Source organism: Vitis vinifera, chromosome 3 (genome assembly GCF_030704535.1).
Source record: "Vitis vinifera cultivar Pinot Noir 40024 chromosome 3, ASM3070453v1".
In the NCBI taxonomy this organism is placed as follows: Eukaryota; Viridiplantae; Streptophyta; class Magnoliopsida; order Vitales; family Vitaceae; genus Vitis; species Vitis vinifera.
In genome coordinates, this window is record NC_081807.1 from 6,871,586 (window position 1) to 6,891,914 (window position 20,329).

At 30.9% G+C, this 20,329-nt stretch overlaps 2 protein-coding genes and 1 non-coding gene across 3 annotated transcripts; 2 read left to right on the forward strand and 1 right to left on the reverse strand.

Moving 5' to 3' along the window:
• Positions 1–2,936: 2,936 nt before the first annotated feature.
• On the forward strand, positions 2,937–12,044 carry LOC100244673 (probable prolyl 4-hydroxylase 9). The gene is made up of 8 exons (XM_002262916.5): positions 2,937–3,334; positions 3,418–3,528; positions 5,682–5,839; positions 9,401–9,503; positions 10,897–10,992; positions 11,192–11,257; positions 11,362–11,481; positions 11,766–12,044. The coding sequence occupies exons 1-8, from the start codon at positions 3,221–3,223 to the stop codon at positions 11,850–11,852; spliced, it is 855 nt and encodes a 284-aa protein (XP_002262952.1). The 5' UTR covers positions 2,937–3,220; the 3' UTR covers positions 11,853–12,044.
• A 3,013-nt stretch (positions 12,045–15,057) lies between these two features.
• On the reverse strand, positions 15,058–18,640 carry LOC100249805 (protein CHROMOSOME TRANSMISSION FIDELITY 7). Its single transcript, XM_002263493.4, has 6 exons — positions 18,380–18,640; positions 16,750–17,002; positions 16,566–16,661; positions 16,386–16,454; positions 15,742–16,091; positions 15,058–15,360 (listed from the first exon to the last, which is right to left on the reverse strand). Exons 1-6 carry the CDS (start codon positions 18,595–18,597, stop codon positions 15,225–15,227), a joined length of 1,122 nt encoding a protein of 373 aa, XP_002263529.2. The 5' UTR covers positions 18,598–18,640; the 3' UTR covers positions 15,058–15,224.
• Positions 18,641–20,027: 1,387 nt separating this feature from the next.
• TRNAE-CUC (transfer RNA glutamic acid (anticodon CUC)) lies at positions 20,028–20,100 on the forward strand. The gene has a single exon. It is a non-coding gene; the product is annotated as a tRNA-Glu (tRNA).
• The last annotated feature ends 229 nt before the right edge of the window (positions 20,101–20,329 follow it).

Consider the following 20,329-nt stretch of genomic DNA (forward strand, 5'->3'; position numbering starts at 1 on the left):
TTTGACTCACAACAAGAAAATTATCAATACAAGATTTTAGTTAAACTTTAGAAATTAAATTTCAAATAAAATGTATTATATAAAATTTTATCTAAAAATTATTGAAACTGGTATTTAATTTTTTTTAGTGACTTTCAAACTTATCTAATTTTTTACTTGAAAGGTAATAGAACATGTTTTTTTTTAAAAAAAAAATAGTTTTTCATTTTTTAAATAAATGAGTATAAATATATTAAAAGAATTAAAGATAATCTTAGTAAAAAATTTGATAAATATAGATTCATTTGGATAAAATTTCACAAAAAAAAAAAAAAGTGGAAAGAAATAACATTGCTAAAACTACAAAAACAAAATATGCAATTACAAAATTTTGATAATGAAATTTAAAACTAAAATTCGAAACAATTCTTAAGTGAGAGAATTTGAGTGTGGGAAAAAGTCTTTGTGTGGAAAAAAATGGGAAAGTTTTTCAAAATCACTTGAAATCCTTAACAAAAAGTAGTCTTGTATACCCTTGTACAATTAGTAAATTTGTCTTGTACAGTTAGTGTAATACCCTTATACAATAACTCAAATTTCATACATCATCTTATGAATATCTAACAATAGGTCGGTTAACCATGTTTGCATTGGTTTGGTTTTAAAAAAGAAAAAAAATTGTTGTATAATTTACAATCATCATAAGTGAGATACCTATTCAAAAGACCATACACAAGTTAGATAAAGTGCATGATATGAATGTATGCTTAACATGTGTAAGGACTGTCGTTTATCCTCGGTTAGGGAAAATAAACAAACAAGTTTTTCAGAATTATTTAAAATCCTTCACAAATAATAATCTTGTACACACTTGTACAGTTAATATATTTGTCATGTACACTTAGTGTAAATACCTTGTACAGTGACTTAAATTCCATATACCACCTACTCAATATGTAACCATAGGTAGATTAACCATGTTTTCATTGGCTTATTTCAAAAAATAGTGGAAGATGGCAAAAACAAAATTTTCTTTCAAACATCATTAGTGGGATAAGTATTCAAATTATCATGTGCGAGTTAAATAAAGTGCATAAGATGAGTGTGTAATAGAGGAATGTGTACCTTAAGAGTGTGCAATCTTTAGATGACAAGACAAAAAAAAAAAAAGTTGTCCAAAATTGATTAAAATCTTTCACAAATGATAGCCTTGTATATCCCTTATATAGTTAGAACATTTGTCTTGTACAATTAAAACATTTATCTTGTTCAATTGAACATTTACCTTATATAGTTAGTATAACACCCTTGTACAATGGTGCAAATTTCATCCATATGCATACATTATGTGCTACATATGATGTGTGAACCATGTTTCCAATGATTTGACTTAAAAAATGATATAAAACGTAAAAACAAAATTTTTCTCTAAACATCATTTTTAAGGTAAGTATTTGAATTATTATATGCGAGTTAAATAAAGTACATGAAATAAAAGAATTTGTGGTAGGAGAACATATAATCCTTAGATGACAAGAAAAAAAAAAGTTGTTCAAAATGTACAATTTTGTACACCCCTTGTATAATTAGTGTAATAACCTTGTATAATGGTATAAATTTCATATATATATATAAATTATATCCACATTAGTGTGTAAACTATGTTCCCAATAGTTTGACATTTCAAATAATTAAAACAAATAAAACTTTATTTTATTTTTATTTTCAATGCAAAATGTAATTAAAAATAAGATAAAGAAATTACTTAAAAACTATTATTTAAACCAAGTTTATTTATTTATTTCCTTTTATTTTTGGAAATAAAGAAAAAAGAATAAAAAATTTTATTTAACCATAAGAAATATGAATATTAGACTAGTTAGAAAATATCAAATTTATTTATTTATTTCATTTTATTTTTGGAATTAAAGAAAAAAATAAAAAATTATTTAACCTTAAAAAATATTGATATAAGATATGTTAAAAAATAGAAATAACCTCAAATTTGTTTACTTATTTATTTTATTTATTTAAATTAGAAAGTAATTTATTTTAATAGATTAAAATGTGCACAATTGATTTATTACTTTGTTAATTATGTATATATTAAAATTTTCTATTAGACAAAAAATAAATAAAGAAAATAAAATTAAAAAGAGTAATAAATATATATAATTTAGTTATTTAATTATTTTTCATGTAAAATATAGTCCCATAAAAAACACATAATTGGTCAATTTCTTTGTTTAATTGTAAACATATTATATTTTTATTTTATTAGTAAAATAACTAATGGAAAAAAATAAAAATGGGTAATCAATGTATGAATTTTAATTCTTTTTATTATTTTCATATAAAAAATAGTACTAAACAAGGTTTTCAATTTTTATTTTTAAAAATAGTTTTCATTTTTTAATTAAATGTTTTTTCAAAAGAAAATATAAAAAATATAAATCATATTACCATTTTTTTAGAAAGTATTTTTTAAAATAGTTTTTAAACATTATTTTTCTTTATTTATAATTTAAAATAGAAAATAATGCTGATTTTAATTATTTATATAAAAAATTAAAAAACATGAAAAATCCAAATTGTTAAAGCCAAAAAAATTTATGTAAAAGGTCATTGGGTATTTTAGTCTATTACTATTTTATATCCTTAAAAGGTAATATATAGAAATTTAAAAGATATATTGGTCTTTTAACATCTTATATCATTTTTATTAATTATGAAAATTATATGAACCAAATATTAATTTTTGGGCCCAATTGGGCCAAAACATAATTCTCCCTAAAAATATTTCAAATTCTTAAACAAATTTTGTTTTAAAAGGTATTAGACACGGTTTTCAAAAACTATTTTTTAAAATTTTTAAAAAATGGTTGTAATATTTTATTTTTTTAAATAAAATATTTTAATCTATTTGATATTATATTTATATTTTCAAATGCGTGGACGTTTTTTCTTAATTAATATTTTGGCTTTTATCGCAAATATTTCTATTTATTATAAATTGAAGATCTAGAGGACCGTGACTATATTATTTTCTAGGCAGCCAAACAGGCCCAGAAGGAAAGACGGCCCAAATGGAAACGTCGAACATCTTTCCGACGTTTTCAAAAGTCAATGCATCATCGTTGAATAGAAGGAGAACTCCCGCTATTGCCATTTCTTCAATGCACAGAAACCAGAAACAGTGTTAAACAGGGAGAAAGTGCGAGAAAATTTGAAGAAACCGTAGATGAAAGGCAAGGGCAAAGGTGTTTGGAGGCCCAAGTTAGGGTTGCTGCTTCTCTTCATCTCATGGTCCTTTTTCTTTCTCGCTGGGCTCTTCGGATCCATGCTTTTCTCTCAGGTTTCTTTTCCTCTTTTTGGATTTTTTTTAATATGTGTGTCAGTCGCCTTTTGGTTTGAGTTGAAAGTCGATCCTTTTTGCAGGATGTAAATGGAGTTCGATCACAGCCGAGATTGCTTGAATCGGTGGAGGAGTACAGTCCGATGCCGCATGGAGAGACTGGGGAGAGTTCTGTTGATATGATCCCATTTCAGGTAATTGATGTAGTTGACTGTGCTTCTCATTTTGAATTTTCGAATTTGAAGAGATTGCTATTCATACTCCTGGTGGATTATTCTATATCTAGAGATACTATCTGCTAGTCTGGCTTCTTAAGTTAAAGTTTGATTTGTTTAAATTAGTTGCCTATGAAAAAGATTAAAAAAAAAAAAAAAAAGAAGAAAACGAGTTCTATAAATTAGTGGTTGCATTTGAGTCTGAGGAATTTGAGCATGATTGATTGCAAGAAACTGTATTTGATTTGAGAATTCAGTTCTCTGGAATTTGTAAATTTTGATTTTACCATGGAATTGGAATTAGGGGCAGGTGGTGATGACTGTGATATGTAGAGGATCAGTCACATATTTATTTTTGGTATGAAGAGCATTGTTTTTCATCAGTGATTTGCTGCAGTGCTATAAAAGTGAGTTTCAAATTGAGTTGAGCAATTTGAGATTAGTTTGAAGCACTGCTCCTAGAAACCAATTGTATTGGAACATGCTTCGCCATATCAGGTTAAAGCCTCATTCTCATTTGAGAGAGATGCTACCAGCCTGCTGCCTCCCAAAAGCAAATCAAGGTTTAGGTGGTTTAATTAATAAATTTGAATTTGTATTTGTCTATTTAGCATTTAGTTAATTGATTAAGGCTTTGCTGAGTAGAATCAATCACTTTAAACTTTTGCTCATTTGTACAATTAAAAAATTTAAACTATCAATTTGAGAATATTTAATTAGGCATCTCTGTCCCCTCCTTGAATTTCCTTCCTTCTGTCAAGTTTTGTAGCTCAGTAGGGGAAATTTCATGCGCATATGTAATCTGATATTGGTTGTAGATAATCCAAGTTTGTTCTGTAGTTTCTTAATTTTTACGGTATCTTCCTGTGGAAGTGGATATTGTGGGTCCTTTTTTTCCTCAGGAGATTGAAAAAATTGAAGAAAAACTAGAATTGTATGAATTCCGTGAGGGTTTATCATTTACTTGTTGACCTCTGTCATTAAAGCAACACAATCTGAACTCAGCTTGAAGAATATTGAAGATGTAACTTAAAAAGAAAAGGTTGGGACAAAGATGCAGATTTCCTTTATCATTGGCTTAGTTTTTAATTGGGGATTCTGTGGTGTGAAACAAATGAAAAGTTGAAAGACTGGCACTAGGAAATTCCCTGTTCTGTTATTTGTTAACCTCAAATCTCTTTGTTGGAGCCCCTAAGATGAATTTCCAATACCCTTCTTCACTAACCCCTTCTCTCTCTTTCTTCCCTTTAGCAGGAACTTAGCTATGGATGTTCTTTCCACACCTTTTCTGCATTCTTTTATGAATAAGAAAAGTTGGACCTTCCTACTTTACAGATTCTGTGAGCTTTTTTAGGTTCCAGGCTTGTTCTTCCATGAATTGAAGAACCTAGCCTTTATAAAAGGCTATGATGTTTGCATGCCAAATAAAGACTCATTCCAAATTGTTGTTGTTTGTTTATACTATATTTCTCAGTGTTTGTTTCTAGGGTGTGGGTGAAAAGTGGCTGCGCAGGTGAAATTTCATATGCCTGTAGGCGCTACCTAAATGGTTCTACATTGTACCATTTGATGCTTGGCTCTTTAATGCTTACATCTCTGCAAAAGATATCTGGGAAACAGAAAGAAACATCTTTAACATTTGGCTGAAGGCCTTAGAATCTAAATGTTGGCTTGGACTCAGTTCATACTTGATTCCAAGTTGAGTTAGCTCAGAGCTTGATTCTGAGTTGAGTTGAACCCAAGTTTGCAGTGTTGGCAATTTAAGTTTAGAAAAATGGATTGGAAGTTTCTGATATCAAAGTGAAAGAGTTGGCCAAAACCAAGAAACAGGGAAAACAGTAGACCATTAGAAGTGGCAGTTTAAGATGTATTGGGCTGCACCTGTCTTTTTTTATTCGCCTATAAAGAAAAAGTGGCAGTTAGAAAGGTAAACATTAGAAATAAACACATGAAATTAAAATTTAAAAAAAAAAAGATCAAGAAGTTCTTTTAAGAGTATCAACCCCATGTATTTAGTCAGCACTTAAGGCAGGCATTCTTTCTGGAATTCAATCAAGTCATAAATTTTTTTTAAAGCTTTTTCGTTTACTTTTGTGTCATTTCATTATGAGCCCTTTTGATTTTAAATGCAGGTCTTGAGTTGGAAACCACGAGCTCTCTATTTTCCTCGCTTTGCAACCGCAGAACAATGCCAAAGCATAATTGAAATGGCAAAGTCACACCTTAGACCGTCAACCTTGGCTTTGCGGCAGGGAGAAACTGATGAGAGCACGAAGGGAACAAGAACTAGGTACCTTTTTGTACACAATAGAGTTCCTATTTTATTCAGAGAATATTATAATTTTTGCAACAAATTGTTTTTTGCTGTAGTATTATCAGGAGGAATTAAACCGATAACTGGAGAAAATTTTTCACTAAGAAACAAGTCATTTGTTTTTTGTTATTGTACATGCATGGTTTCAGTTTTACATACTCCTACTTGGTTACTTTTTTATAGTTAAAATCTCTTGAAAGAAAAATGTCTGGCACTTCTCTGTTGCATGTGTTCAGCTGCACAAGTCACATGAATGTGCACTTTAAGTTGCTTAGAAATGAAATACAAGGCCGTTTCTCTTGAGAGGGAAGGAGAAAAAAGGACATGTTCTGCCAATATTTTGGAGGTTGTTCATTCCAAACAATTTAATAGCGCAACATCAACTCTTGGATTCCATGGTGTGTTTTTTTTTCCTTCTATATCATAATGATTAGATAGCAAAATCTCAACCGGAATTTTTTTTAATAAGAAACCAAATCTCAAACACTCTCCTGACCAACTCTTTTCTATCACTCATAAATTTGAAGGTACCACAGTTCACCTATATACTATCCATATTCTTTGTTGATGAAGCTTCTTTGTCCGTATTAGACTTTATTGATTGATTGGGTTCTAGTTAAAGGAAGGGAGGTTTATTTGTGTTTACCTTATTTTTCTTGGTTGTTTAGCGATTGTCTTATACTACTTGTATACTTTGATTGCACCCTTTTTGTTAGGCTCTTTTAGTTGAGTGTTTGTTTGTCAAAAAATATTTTAACATACCATGTTTTTGGATTAAACTGACAATTTTTATGACAAAGTGATGGACTCGAGAATTTCTGCATCTATTGTCTATATCCATTTAAGAACTGTCATTTTGGGGTATTAACATGCACTATGTCACTGAACTGTTTATTAATTAAAAAAGAAGGATAAAATTTTGTTAATCGTAGTTATGACCTTACTGGAGGATTTAGGAAGTTGAGGATATTGCTGAAACTGCATGAGAGTTATATGATATTTGCATTTGAACAAAAGTTGGTACTAGTATGAAAAAGTTGTAAATTTTCTCATCACTTCTATGATATTTGCATATATGGATGTGCTTTGTGTCATTTAAATTTTAACCCTTCAAAATGGACTGCAGAATTGGTATTGAATATTAGGAGTTCTACAAATAAAACAATTGGAACTTTTGACTTTACAAAGTCATGAATTATATTTTACTATTTACTAGAGCATGACCAGGGACTGTTTTTATTTTATTTTATTTTTTTCTGGTAGGTAATATGATCAGGGACTATTCCCTCTATGAATGCATGAAAAGATACTGTAGCAGATACCAATTTATGGAGATGCTATTAAGTTGGTTTTTTTATATAACCATTATGTCCTTGATCAAAACATAAATAATACAACATTAAACCAGTATCAAACACTCTGTTTTTAAACCCATAGCCACTCAGAATATCCCAAATACTCTTTTCTTTGCACCCTCACTACTCTCACATGGACATCTCTCTCTCTCCCACAACACACTCACACACATAGTAGAACACACTCTCTTATCTGATTCCCTTCCAACTTATCATTCTGGTATGGTGGGTCACTCTCTTGTTCTTTTGTTTTGTTGCTATGGAGCTCCATGTTCTCACCTTTTTATTTTTATTTATTTTTTAATTTTTTCTTAGATGATACTCTATAAAATATTCTATCTCAATGCTCTATCTCAACTCTCTTTTTTGAAGGTGGGATTCAGAATTCACTAAAACATTTCCTCATAGCTTAAGTTTCATTTGGATACATTTCCCATTTTTTGTTTTTAAAAACAAAAATAGTAATAACTTTATATAAAAAGTAGAGAGACCCGTATAAAAAGTATCGACTCACCTTGTGTCCTTAAAAATCACTTTAAAAAATCTTGAAGTTTAACGTAGTAAAAATTTTCTAAAACCTAAAATTTTTAAATAGTTTTTAGAAATCATTATCATTTTAAAGTAAGTCTTTTAAGAGTTTTGCATTTTATACAGGAGTTACTCTTCTTTTTTGTTTTTAAAACAAAAAACTGAAAGTGCATCTAAACACCCACTTAATGTTTTAATTTGGCAAATTACAGACACATATTATGAGTGCCTATCAATTAATTAGGGTTTTTAAATTATGCAAATTAGAGATATATATTAATTAGGATTCTCGGACCTTTTTTTTTCTTTTAAAATCTATTCTTATAAATTTATTGTATTTGAGATATGTCTCTTGATAATGTTGTGCTTGGTTGATAGGAAAATTGTTAAAAGGAAAGGAAATGAATATATTGGCTTATCAGCCAAATGGAGGGTCCAATTGAATATTTATTTCACAAACACAAATGATGCATTCAGGAATCTAAAGCCAAGATGCTAGTTTCTTGCCTTTTACTGCATTTTTCTTTTCCCTTTTTTTTCGATAGAGCTTTAACTACATTTTTCTTATCAACCAATTGGAAAATTAGCAAGAATATATCCCAAGCATAAGTACAACAAATTTATGAGAATAGATTTTTTTTTTTTTTTAAAAAAAAAAAAAAAAGAAAAGAAATGAAAAAAGGCTCGAAACATAATTTAGTAATGAACCCAAATTCAGAAACCTTAGTCAGAACAATAATTTATAAGATTTGGGTCTCACACCATCTTGCGCTGATTATGAATCATATGAAAGGAAAATTAAATCCATATTTTGTTTCTCTCTCTCTCTTGAAACAGATGTACAAGAAAAGATGCAAGTTAACTTTTTTTTTGTTTCAAACAAAATATAAAACATTACGTAAAATTTAATTTACTTGTTTGTCATTCATAAGTGATTTTATATAATGACCAACTCTATATACTGGGTTAGGGTAGGATGGGTCTACAAATCCCATTTTCCCACAGTACCTTCAAGTTTGACCCTAGGATGGGAAATTATTTAGATCATGGATGTAGGGTTCAGATAAGGGTCCGTCACATTGACATTCCTAAAGTGAAAGAATGATACAGAGAAAGAGATGACATCCAAAAGCAAAGAGGGTTCATAAGGGCATGTCTAGGATATTAGGAGTGCTCATGGATTTGGGTGTTTGGTATGGATTTAGGATTTGAGTGCTGGTTTATCTTTTAGAGTTGAGGGCAAAACTGCTAAATTAAAAGCCACTGAAAATGGAATTTGTAGAACTTGAATATTTTCTAAAGAGGCTTTTCATGCCATCTTAAATAAAATAAATAGTTCCCTAACACACCCTAGTAAATGGAGAAATTTTTTTGTTACTCAACTTTTTGGTGCATGGAATCAAACTTGGATTTTTCTCCACAACTCAACCCTAACTCCTTTTCCATCTGAGCCAAGGCTAGAGAATATGGTTTATACCCTTGTATTCCCTCATGTACCAGGTCCACAATATGATCAATAAAATTCCTCTCTAGATTTTACATAGGAGTTGATTGATGATAGTACTCTTATTTTCAATTTCATTGTTTGTTTGTAAATTGCATGTGCAACATATTATTATTCTTCTTTCTCAGCTTATTCTTTCATTGGCAACAGTTCAGGTACATTTATTAGTGCATCAGAAGACAAAACTGGGATTCTGGACTTTGTTGAGCGAAAAATTGCAAAGGCTACAATGATTCCAAGAAGCCATGGAGAGGTGTGTTTTCTTATGGAATTATTTTTTTCTGTTAGATAGCTTTTTCTTGGAGTGCTATATATCTTTCTGCACTCATTATTAGTTAAGGAATATTTCACCTTCTTTATTTTTAAAATTTTATATATTTTTTTTTATTTTGTTTTGATCTGCCTTGAAGCCCTTGACTGGAGTGATGCTCATGCTATATACATTAATGCCGGTGCTTGTTTGGCAGCAAGTTAGATTACTAAAATAAAGTTTTGACTATTATTTAATATAAATACTGAAGCAACAAAGGGCACTTTTGAAAACTTGTTGTCCTCGAGACCTTAATATTGTGGAATGCTGGCAGGTTTTTTGCATCTAGGGATATGAATAGAAACTGTTTTCAGGCTTCAGCTGCCCTTTCATTACCTGGGCATGTAGGTAAAACACAGTTTATTATAATTCTTCTCCCATCTACCAAAAGAAAAAGAAAAAAAGGAACCTCTGTTATTATTCTTCTCCTGTTTCTATCTTCTAATTTTAATACTAACTAGTCTTTTTTTTTTTCCTCTTTCCTTCTATATTCAGTTGTTTTTTGGAGATAGAGTTAAGTCAATCAGGAGAGTTCAGATGATTATTCCCTTGGGTGTCCCTATAGTACATTACTTAAGGACTTCTGTTTCTTTGTCTCTCTTTTTGTCTCCTACATCAGCCATATCCTTAAAAATGGTTAAAAAGGGATTTATACATACATACATACATATATATATATATATATATATAGAGAGAGAGAGAGAGAGAGAGAGAGAGAGAGAGGTCAATCAGGAGAGTTACTCATGATTATTCCCATGGGCATCCCTATAGTCCAATGCTTCTGGACTCCTGTTTCATTTTTTTCTGTCTTTCTTAGTCTCTCTTTTTATCTCCACCATCCTTGTGGGGTCTTCAACTAGGTTGAAGTTGTCATCAGGTAGCCATGGTGGAACCTATGGTGGGATTAAATCATTCAGAAGGGAAATGCTCAGTAGGGATAGGAACATCCATATTTAAGCCAATGATTACAATAATTGAATGTTCCCCCTCAAATGCATCTGCCCATGGCAGTGAGCCCATGTTTTCAGTGGCTGTGGAGATGTTCCTTATTCCGTGAAAATGATCTACACTATCTTGTGATATCTCACGTATTTCTGCCCTCTAGTTTAATTGAAGCGTAGGGTAGTTTGTTCCTAGTTCATCAGATTACTACTGTAAGACTGTCTTGTTTTCTTATACCAATCCTCTTACTTCACTTTTTTATTTATTTGCCAAATCAATGTTTTACCAATAGTGCAATCAATATTTGTTTTCCTTGCATTGAAAGAATTGACCTTTCATTACAGGTCAATTATTAATTAGTCTTGAGTAATGCGGGGATGTCATCATGTTGCAGGCATTCAATATTCTGCGGTATGAGATTGGGCAGAGGTATAATTCACATTATGATGCATTCAACCCAGCTGAATATGGACCACAAACAAGCCAAAGGGTACTTACTAATCAAGCTTTTTTTTGGAGCATGATAGTGTGCTAAGTAACTACATTTTTTCTTGTCTTTACTTTCATGAATGACTATAGAAAGTACTGTATACCTTCTATTGCTTTGTATTCCTACATGGAGATCATGTTCTGCACAATTAGAAATGCTTTTTGATGGGTCTATGATATATTGTCTGATGCTATTGCAGGTTGCTTCCTTCTTGTTGTATCTATCTGATGTAGAAGAAGGTGGAGAAACTATGTTTCCTTTTGAGGTGAGATGGGGAAATTTGTTGACTTCTCTTGTTTTTCATTTTTTATAATATCCATAATTTATGTTGGGTCTAGAGTAGTCACCTTAATTTTTTGATGTGTGCAGCATGACTTGAATATCGGTACGGGCTATGATTACAAAAAATGCATTGGTTTGAAAGTGAAGCCACAAAGAGGGGATGGGCTTCTATTTTATTCAGTGTTTCCAAATGGCACTATTGATCGGGTAACTGTTTTTTTTATTTGAAGTGAATGTTAATGGCATATAAACTGATTGATTCTTCCTTTGATAGGCAATGCATCAATGATGCTTCCAATAAATTGAACAGGCCAATGAATTATCAAAAAATACTTGTAAAGCCTAACTTGAAACTGTGGAGTTGGGTTCATAGTTTGTGTGGTTTCTCTTCCTTTTTATGATTTATTTATTTCATTTCCACTAAGTTGGAGGTTAAAATCAAAGTGCCATTTGATTCTTTCTTATCTTCAATGTGTTGAGCTTTATTGCAGACATCACTCCATGGAAGCTGTCCAGTGATTGCAGGGGAGAAGTGGGTGGCTACAAAGTGGATCAGAGATGAACAACAAGACGACTAATATATCAAAAGTCATTTCTTTTGGGAACCATTATTTATTATTGTTATTTTTTTCTTTTGATCTAAATCAGTAGTTCATACGAAAGAGACTGTTTCATGTAAAAGGCAACTATTTGGATACATTATTTTTTTTCACAAAGCAAATATGAGGGGGAGGAAAGAGCCACTCCACTCCATCTATTCTCTCCCTCAATGTCTCTCCCTATCTCCTTTTTTTTTTTTGTCCTTTCTTTTTTCCTCATGCCCTCAATTGTAATGGTGAACCCAACCCAGAATCTGTTTTAAATTATTGATTTCAGATGATTTGTGTAACATCATCACTTTGAGAGCAAAGGAGAAAGGCCTGCGTGCAGAAGCAGAATTGGTATCTTAGCGGTGGAAAATTGTGGAGTCAAAGATATTAAAATATTAACCCGTGCAGAGGCTTGATTGCCAAATATTTTTTGAGAGAGTTCTTAAATAATTTTTAAAACCTTTTAATATAAACCTTTGAAAAATTTGTTTGTGCCGTGATATAAACATATTAATGGAAAAATACAAAAATAAGACAATCCACATCTAGAGGCATCAAGGTTTTAATGTGATTTGGTTAATTATACCTATCTTTGCAAATGAGAGAAGCGAAAGCCACATCTCTAAGCCATTCCCCTTAACTTTTTCTCTCCTTTCATAAAAATTCAAACTCTCTATGTTATGGTAAAATTTTCAATATAAAAGTTATTTCAAATTTAAAAAGAGAGAAAATAAATCAAGAAAATCTTCTATGTGTTCCTCTCTCTCTCTCTCTCAAGAAATGCCAAAAATTCTCAAGTCTTTTTCAAAACCAACAATTGGGGGTTTTATAGAAAAATAAAGAACTAACAAGTGGCATGCTCCTAATAGTAAATTATTTCCCAAATAATTTCCTGCAAATAACTAAAAATTAATTAAATCTTGATTTCCAGTCATGTGGGACCCATGTAGGGTTGATGGAGTGCCCAACATGTAATTCCTAAAGTGGAGGAAGCAAAATCTCATAATGATAGTTTGTGATTTGAAAATTGGGATAATTTTGAAATGAATTTCAAAATCATAAATTGAATTAATTTGAAATGCCTTTTTAGTTCTACCTAGTTGTCTTCAAATAGTTATAACTTTTTTTTTTTTTAGTTTGTTTCAACTTTGATTTTTGCACTGTTTCAAGGGTTAGAATCTTAAATCCCTGAGTTTCAAACTAAAATATAATTTGTCTAAAAATGATATTGAAAGGTATTCCAAAATTCACCTCAAAGCAAAGATATATGTGTCGCTATCAAAATTTGAATTCCAATTCCGATGTTGAACTTCAAGTTATAGTCTCCAACATTCTTTTTCTTATTTGCTTGATCTTTATCTCTTTCTATAATCTTCATTTATCATCTTTCATGTTACGCATTGCTCGATTTGCGCTAGTTACAATTGCCATCACATTTCACAACCCTTAAAGCTCCTTTGATGTAAATTAAGCTCCTTCACTATCATGAATGAAAGCGGTTCTTATACCTTGCATCATTTTCATCTTTTAAACTTGGAATTTGACTAAGATATTTGTTAAACTCATGGTTAGGTTCTTAGCAATAATTTAAGTTAAGTCGGTTGAATTCTTTTTATCACATAATTCACTCTCTAATTTTATCATTAGAGCACAATTTGTGGCCCTGATGATGCATTGCAAGGTAAATTGGTGTACCATTTTTTCCAAATAGTGGATTATAGCTTTGCTCTTTGACCCCATGATTTTGAAATTCATAAAGTTTGTAAGAGGCTTTGTTGGTAGTTTTCCATGTAACTATGTGCGACTGAAATTCTAGATTGTTTGTTTAATTCATTAAGAGAATTATGGAATATTCACCTTCCTAATCCACCTAGCCCCCTCTCAATAGTTTCATAATTAAGATCATAAACCTTCGTGTTATATTCATAGAACACGTAAGAATGACAATGACACTAGTTCAGGATGGATCACCCTCATCCCAACTTCCATTTATTCAAAATAATTTTCATTCATGTCTCATTAAAAAAAATAAAAATAAATGGGGTGGGGCGGGTATGTGAAATTTCCATACATGCTCCATCTCAATTATTATTATTTTTTTTGAATTTTTAAAAAAATTATTTTTGAAATTTTTATTACATTTAAATAAATATATGTTATAAATAATTAAATATTATATTTTTTATCACTTATTTTATTGAAAAGTAATTTTATTATTATTATTATATAAGAAATTAAAAATAAATTAAATTAATTTTATATATAATCAAGATGGGTATAGTGGGACAAAACAATACCCAAACCCATCATAATTTTTTTTTTAAAAGGTTTTTACATCTACTCCTAACTTGTTTATTTAAATTTCAAACTTGTATCATTAAAAGTGAGGTGACGTAGGTACCAGAAAAAATTCGTCTCTTTACCATCCCTAAAAACATGTAAATAGTTTATGTACACTACATATGTGAAACTTTTTATTGTTGTGTAAACTTTTTGAATACTTAGTCAAATAATTGGTTTCTTTTAAGTTGAGCTTAATGCAAGAAGGATTGTGAAACTAAGATTTTTAAAATATCAAGATTTGGATGAAATACTATATATTATTATTATTTAGGGCATTCATAGTCAGTCATTGGTTTGATATTAGGGATTTCAAACACTGCCATTCCACATGTTATTATGGTTGTGACTACCATAAAGATCAAAGATCCTTTTGTTTGTGCATCGCAATGTTTGAAATTTCATACAAATAATATAATTTCTGCAACATGGGTTGTGTCCTAAACATGAAGATTATCCCATGACATGAAGCGGTATGTCGTATGAACAAAATGAACAATTTCATTGGTTGATTCTCAAATTGCTTTCATTTTATAAGTTTGACTTCAATTGAAACCATTTGACAACGATTAATATATGTTATAAAAAAAAATACATCGTATTTCCATGCAAGTTTTAAAAAATTGGTTTTTATCATCAACTTGTCAAATATATTTTTTGAGACTTGAAAATAGTTTTTGTTTTTAAAAACAAAAAGTATTTTTAAAAACAATTCCCGAGCAAGCTCTTCACCTCACATCGACTTTCACTATTTTGCTTGAAATCTAGTTGGTGTCTAACAAAGTCAAACCTTTTATTGACATTAGCTAAACTCGTATTCTTCACTTTGATACCATTTGAGTAGGGCTTTAACTATCTCATCGGCCAATAAAAAAGATCAAACCTTTTATGACATTTGACATTACAGTCGTATCAAACATGTATGCGAGACCAATAAAAATGAGAATGAGAAAACATGGGCAAAATTGATGGAGCCCAACCTACAGATCTAAGTTTCTTCATACCACTCAGCAGAATGATTTATGATTTATTAGTCTTGTACACCAAGAAAGATCCTGAACCAAAATAATTGGAAGCCAACGCCATTCCTGCTGATGTTGGTTGAGAGAATGCCAGCTGAGAGCTCTTGAGGACAAACCCCATGCAGAAACTTTTCCTGTATTAAAAGAGAAACTATAAGAACAGAAAAGAAAAAAAACCAGCAAATTGACAGGAAAAGCAACAATCAACCTCCATCTGGAGGCTACTTCAGACTCGAGGGAAGACGAAAATGGCATATATTCATCCTGAGTGCCTAAGCTCACATTTGGAAATCATTAAACTCAGCTATGATTTCTTAGGTTACCTTATCATCAAATTGCAGTCGAGAATTTCCCAGCTGCCTAAATTGGTCATTTGGGATATCACACACAACCCTTCAATCAATTTGATGTTATTTTCTTCCATTTACTTAACGTAATTTGTTAGTTTCTTGAGGGAAATCAAATGAACAAAACTGAGAGGACACAGTGAAAGAAACAGAAGTTCATGAACTTGCCTCACAGCATCCAGAAGTTGGCTGGCAATATGTTTTCTTCTGTTGGAGGGAGTAACCCATATGGCTCTAATTCCACAGATAGCAGGTACAGCTTCATTTTCACAAACAACAGGTCCATTGGGTCTTCCATCCAATACTTCACAGCTATTAACAGAAGGGGCTCTTTTGATGACTTCCCTCTGAAAACTTACAGTCCCAAACTGAAGTGTGTTTGAATTCGGTCTTGTTTCCTTTGAACTAGTATCATTAGATCTTTCATCTGCTGAGGACGAGAGAATTTTGTAGGCTTTCTTTATTGGTTCTGCAACAAGACAGCCAGCAACCCTTTGGGAGGAAATGAATAGATACACCTGCAATCATAAGGATGAGAAACAAAGAGAAAAAACCAAAGATATGAAATTGGGAGTTGAGAATCATTACTCTAGAATTGGTCTTGAGGCCAATGATGGTAACAACTTCATCAAAATTTCAAAAATAATTTTGGGAAGAAACTCGAGGATGAGAATTCCAAGGAGACCAAAGTGTATTGGAAACTAGAAAGCACATTCTACTCTTCTTTAAGCATAATTTGGAAAGAAATATAGTTAGATAAGCCCAGATAATAAACCCTTCAAAAAGACAAAGTAGAATTTGATGTTGATCACCTTACGGTTCTTATGAAAAATCCATGCACCTCCAAGTTCAATCTCCATCATCTTTACAACCTCATGGACCTGCCAATACCATAGAATCCGAATTAAAAGCTCCAAATAATGACCAAATGTCAAGATCAACATGTAAAAAACTTCACCCATTAGATCCAAAGTCAAGAAACTGATATAAACCTTGTTCTTCTGAGCAGGAGGGTCGCCATCCAACACCAAAATGATTCGTCCCCCTCCAGCTGAAGGCATACTAATGATTCTCTCATTGCGCCAACCCTGTGAATTTAACTAACAATCTGATTCAAAAAACACCGAAACAATCCAAATGAAAGCAGCTAGATGCCAACATTTCCTATTAATGAACCTTGAATTGAATTCCATGGTTGTAATTCTTGTGGAATGCCTTGTGAACTTGCTCATCCCCTTCATCACCAGGAGAATACTTAAGCCCACATGTAGAGCATGAATGCAGAAGGAAATCAGACTGGCCTAACTCTAAATGGAACTGAGCATAGCTTCTCTTCTTATCGAGGGTTCTGCTTGGGAGTGATGAATCCACTACAATGGGTTTCTTCATAGTTTCAGCAATCAAACCACCATCCGTCTCGCTTTTTTCCCTTGATGACAAAACCAAAAAGCCCAAGTTGTTGAAAAATAACAAGAACCCGAAAACATACCAAGGTTGAAAATATGTGAGATAGGAATTAAAATTGAAAAAGGAAAAAAGAGTGTTGTTGTAACCCAAAAGAAACTGATGTACAGAAAATTGAAATGAATATCTTCATCACCCTTATGAAAAAAGGAGCAATACACTTAGATATGTATTTAGAGCATCATACTTTCCAGTCCTTGTTGGGCAAAATAGAAAACCTCAAATGTGGTGTCAGACTAAACTGAGTGAAACGTTCTTCCCCAAAATATTCCAAACAATGAGAAACAAAAATATTATCCCTTCTACCTTGCCACATTTTTCCAGCAACCAAGCAGATACTTAAAATTTGACTGAAGCAGAATATTTTTTTCCCAAAACGTTTTAAATAGTTCAAAAATTGATGATTAAAATTTCATTAGTTCTCTTCTTTTCCTACATTTTCTCCCCAAGCAAAAGGAAACATAAGAAATTGCGCAGAATAGAATACTCTTTTTCTTCCTCCTAAATGTTCAAAATAAAGAGAAATTACAAATCGAAGCATTGGTTTCTTGTATTTTCCAACACTTTTTTTCAGCAGCCAAACAGAACCTTCGAACATTAGTAGAGTTTTCCCTTCTTTTTTTTTTTTTTTCTTTTTTCACACAAATGTTCTAAATAATAAGAAAAAAATAATAATCAAAATCTTGATTTCTTCTTTTCTTTTTCTTTTTTTATTTCTTTTTTTCCTAAGGTTTCTCAGCACCTAAACAGAGGAAAAATCAATGGAATTTGGCTTCCCCAACACCACTTTAACAATGAAACATAATTAAGAGTTAAAGTTTCAGTGTCTTCTATTTTCCTACCTTTCTCAGCAAAGAAACATAACACTCATTCGGAGAAATTTCCCCCTTTTCTTCACGGGAAATGTTTGAAACAATGAACAAAAATATTACAATAAAAACGTTGATTTCGAGTTTTAATAATTTCTTATACTTCCCTACATCTTGAAAATTTCCCTTTCCCCACCCACAAAGCCTTCTAAACAACGAAAAAATAGCAAAGAATAAAAAAGCCTCGACATCTTCTATTTTCCAACCTTTTCTCAGAAGCCAAACAGACCCTTGAAGAAATTCAGCCAAATTTCCCCCTTTTTTTCCCCCTAAAGGTTCCAAATAATATACAAAAAAAAAAAAAAATTAAGAATCAGAACAATGATGTTGGGTGCCAACAATTTCTTCCACTTTCCCACAGTTTCTCCACAACCAAACAGAACCTCGAGAAAAACGAGACACCCGAAACATCAAATACCAATAATCAAAACCCAAATGAAGCAAAATCAAGGGAAAGCAAAACGGAGTCGTACCAATCTGGGTTCGGAGCTCTCCGCTTGTACGTGATGACGACCTTTGGTTCCTTCTCCCAAAACGACGCCGTTTCGTTGTCGTCACCGAAAATGGGAGGTTCCTCCGTGGCAGAAAACGGTGTTGTTTCATCGTCCTCATCATCGTCATCATCGAAAATTGGAGGTGATTTAGGTGCAGAAGAGGGCCTGAAGAAGGAGCTGATCTTGGCTTGCATCATCAAAACGACGTCGCTTCGTGGTTCGTTCCTTCCTCCTTTTTATACTGATTGATTGGTGGTATCTTACACTTTTCAGTGCGTCTCCTTTCTTTTGGCGCCAAAATAGTTGGAGGGAAATACATTTTTAATAATTTCTTTTTTCGAATTACTAAGTAATCTTCAATATACACTTTTTATTTTTTGTTTTTAAAAATAGAAAATAATAATAAATTTTATATAAAAAATAAAATATTTTACATAAATAGTATAAATTAAACTTATGTCTTTAAATATCACTTTCAAAATTTTAAAAATTAAAATAATAATTTTTTTATACCTTAATTTTTTAAACGATTTTTAAAACCATTATTTTTTTTAGTGTAAACATCCAAAAATTATAATATCTTAAATTTAATACTATTTTTAATTTTAAAAATAGAAAATATGAATGGTATCTAAACAAACATTAGCCATTTTGTTTATTTAAAAGTATTTTAAAATAATAATTTTTTTGACATTTTTATTTTCATTTTTTGTGATCAATCTAATTAGTATTTACAAAAAAAAAAAAAAAAAAAAACACTCCAAAGAGGAGAAAATTTATTTCATTTTTTTGTTCATAGAATCAATCTCAATTCCCTCTCCCTCTCTCTCTTCATGTTTTGTTCAACAATGATTCTTAAATTCAATAATCCAAAATATTTTAATTTTATTTAGTTTCATATAACTTCTCAATAAGGAAACACAAAGGTGAATTATGAAGGAACTACTTGTAAATTAGAAAAATATGACTTATAGTGGATTTGTTTTTAGGGTTTTCTAAAAGATTAGTGTATTTTTTTCAAAATTGTAACATAAAAAATGATTATAAAATTACGATATTTTTGTAAAAACAAACTCGTGAGTTCAATGTAAAAAACATGAACTTTTTTTTTAAAGACAAGTTCAATATAAAATATTTTAATATAAAAATAAAACTTATTTTTCCGGAAGACGAATTCAATAAAAAAAAAGAAAAAAAAGAAATCGTCTTTTAAAAAGACTAGTTCAGTGTAAAAAGTGAATTCGTCTTTTAAAAAAATGAGTTTAGTTAAATAATTATATTTTAAGAGAATATTTTTATCAACTTTTAAAAAAAGATGGATTCAATATAAAATGTTTTAAGATAAAAATAAAACTATTTTTTTTAAAAGACAAATTTGGCACAAAAAAAAATCATCTTTTTAGTATAAAAAGTAAATTCGTTTTTAAAAAAAAATGATTTTAGTACATATATATATAAGAGAAGTATATATTTATTTTTTAAATAACTGTTAAAATAAATATTTTTATTAAAAAAATCTGTTTGTTTTATGGTGGGGAGAAATGAGAGGTACATTTGGATTTAGATTTTTTTGTCTATCATATTTTCTTTTTATATATATTTTTATATTATCAAAACTCAAATATAATCCGTTGTAGTCTAGTTGGTTAGGATACTCGGCTCTCACCCGAGAGACCCGGGTTCAAGTCCCGGCAACGGAATATATGTTTTTAATTGTTGGGCTGTTTTCTCCTTGGGCTTACTTTGAGGCCTATATAACATTTCCATCTTTGGGAAATAAAATACAGAGAAAAGGTTTTAATGGTTGGGCTGTTTTCCTTGGGCTTACTTTGAGGCCTGTATATCGTTTCCATCTTGGGTTTTTACTTGGGATTACTTTGAGGCCTATGTACCATTTCCAAACGAATTATAATCCACGTGTCGTGCTGG

What these genes read in the sequence shown, in the direction of transcription:
- LOC100244673 (XM_002262916.5), top strand. Translation starts at nt 3,221, where the DNA reads ATGAAAGGCAAGGGCAAAGGTGTTTGGAGGCCCAAGTTAGGGTTGCTG. An exon ending in TTCCAAGAAGCCATGGAGAG is followed by an intron (nt 9,504 to 10,896) that starts GTGTGTTTTCTT and finishes ATCATGTTGCAG; the next exon opens with GCATTCAATATTCTGCGGTA. An exon ending in AAACTATGTTTCCTTTTGAG is followed by an intron (nt 11,258 to 11,361) that starts GTGAGATGGGGA and finishes TGATGTGTGCAG; the next exon opens with CATGACTTGAATATCGGTAC.
- LOC100249805 (XM_002263493.4), bottom strand. Translation starts at nt 18,597, where the DNA reads ATGATGCAAGCCAAGATCAGCTCCTTCTTCAGGCCCTCTTCTGCACCT. An exon ending in AGAGCTCCGAACCCAGATTG is followed by an intron (nt 17,003 to 18,379) that starts GTACGACTCCGT and finishes TTTGTCATCAAG; the next exon opens with GGAAAAAAGCGAGACGGATG. An exon ending in TTTTTCATAAGAACCGTAAG is followed by an intron (nt 16,092 to 16,385) that starts GTGATCAACATC and finishes TTATGATTGCAG; the next exon opens with GTGTATCTATTCATTTCCTC.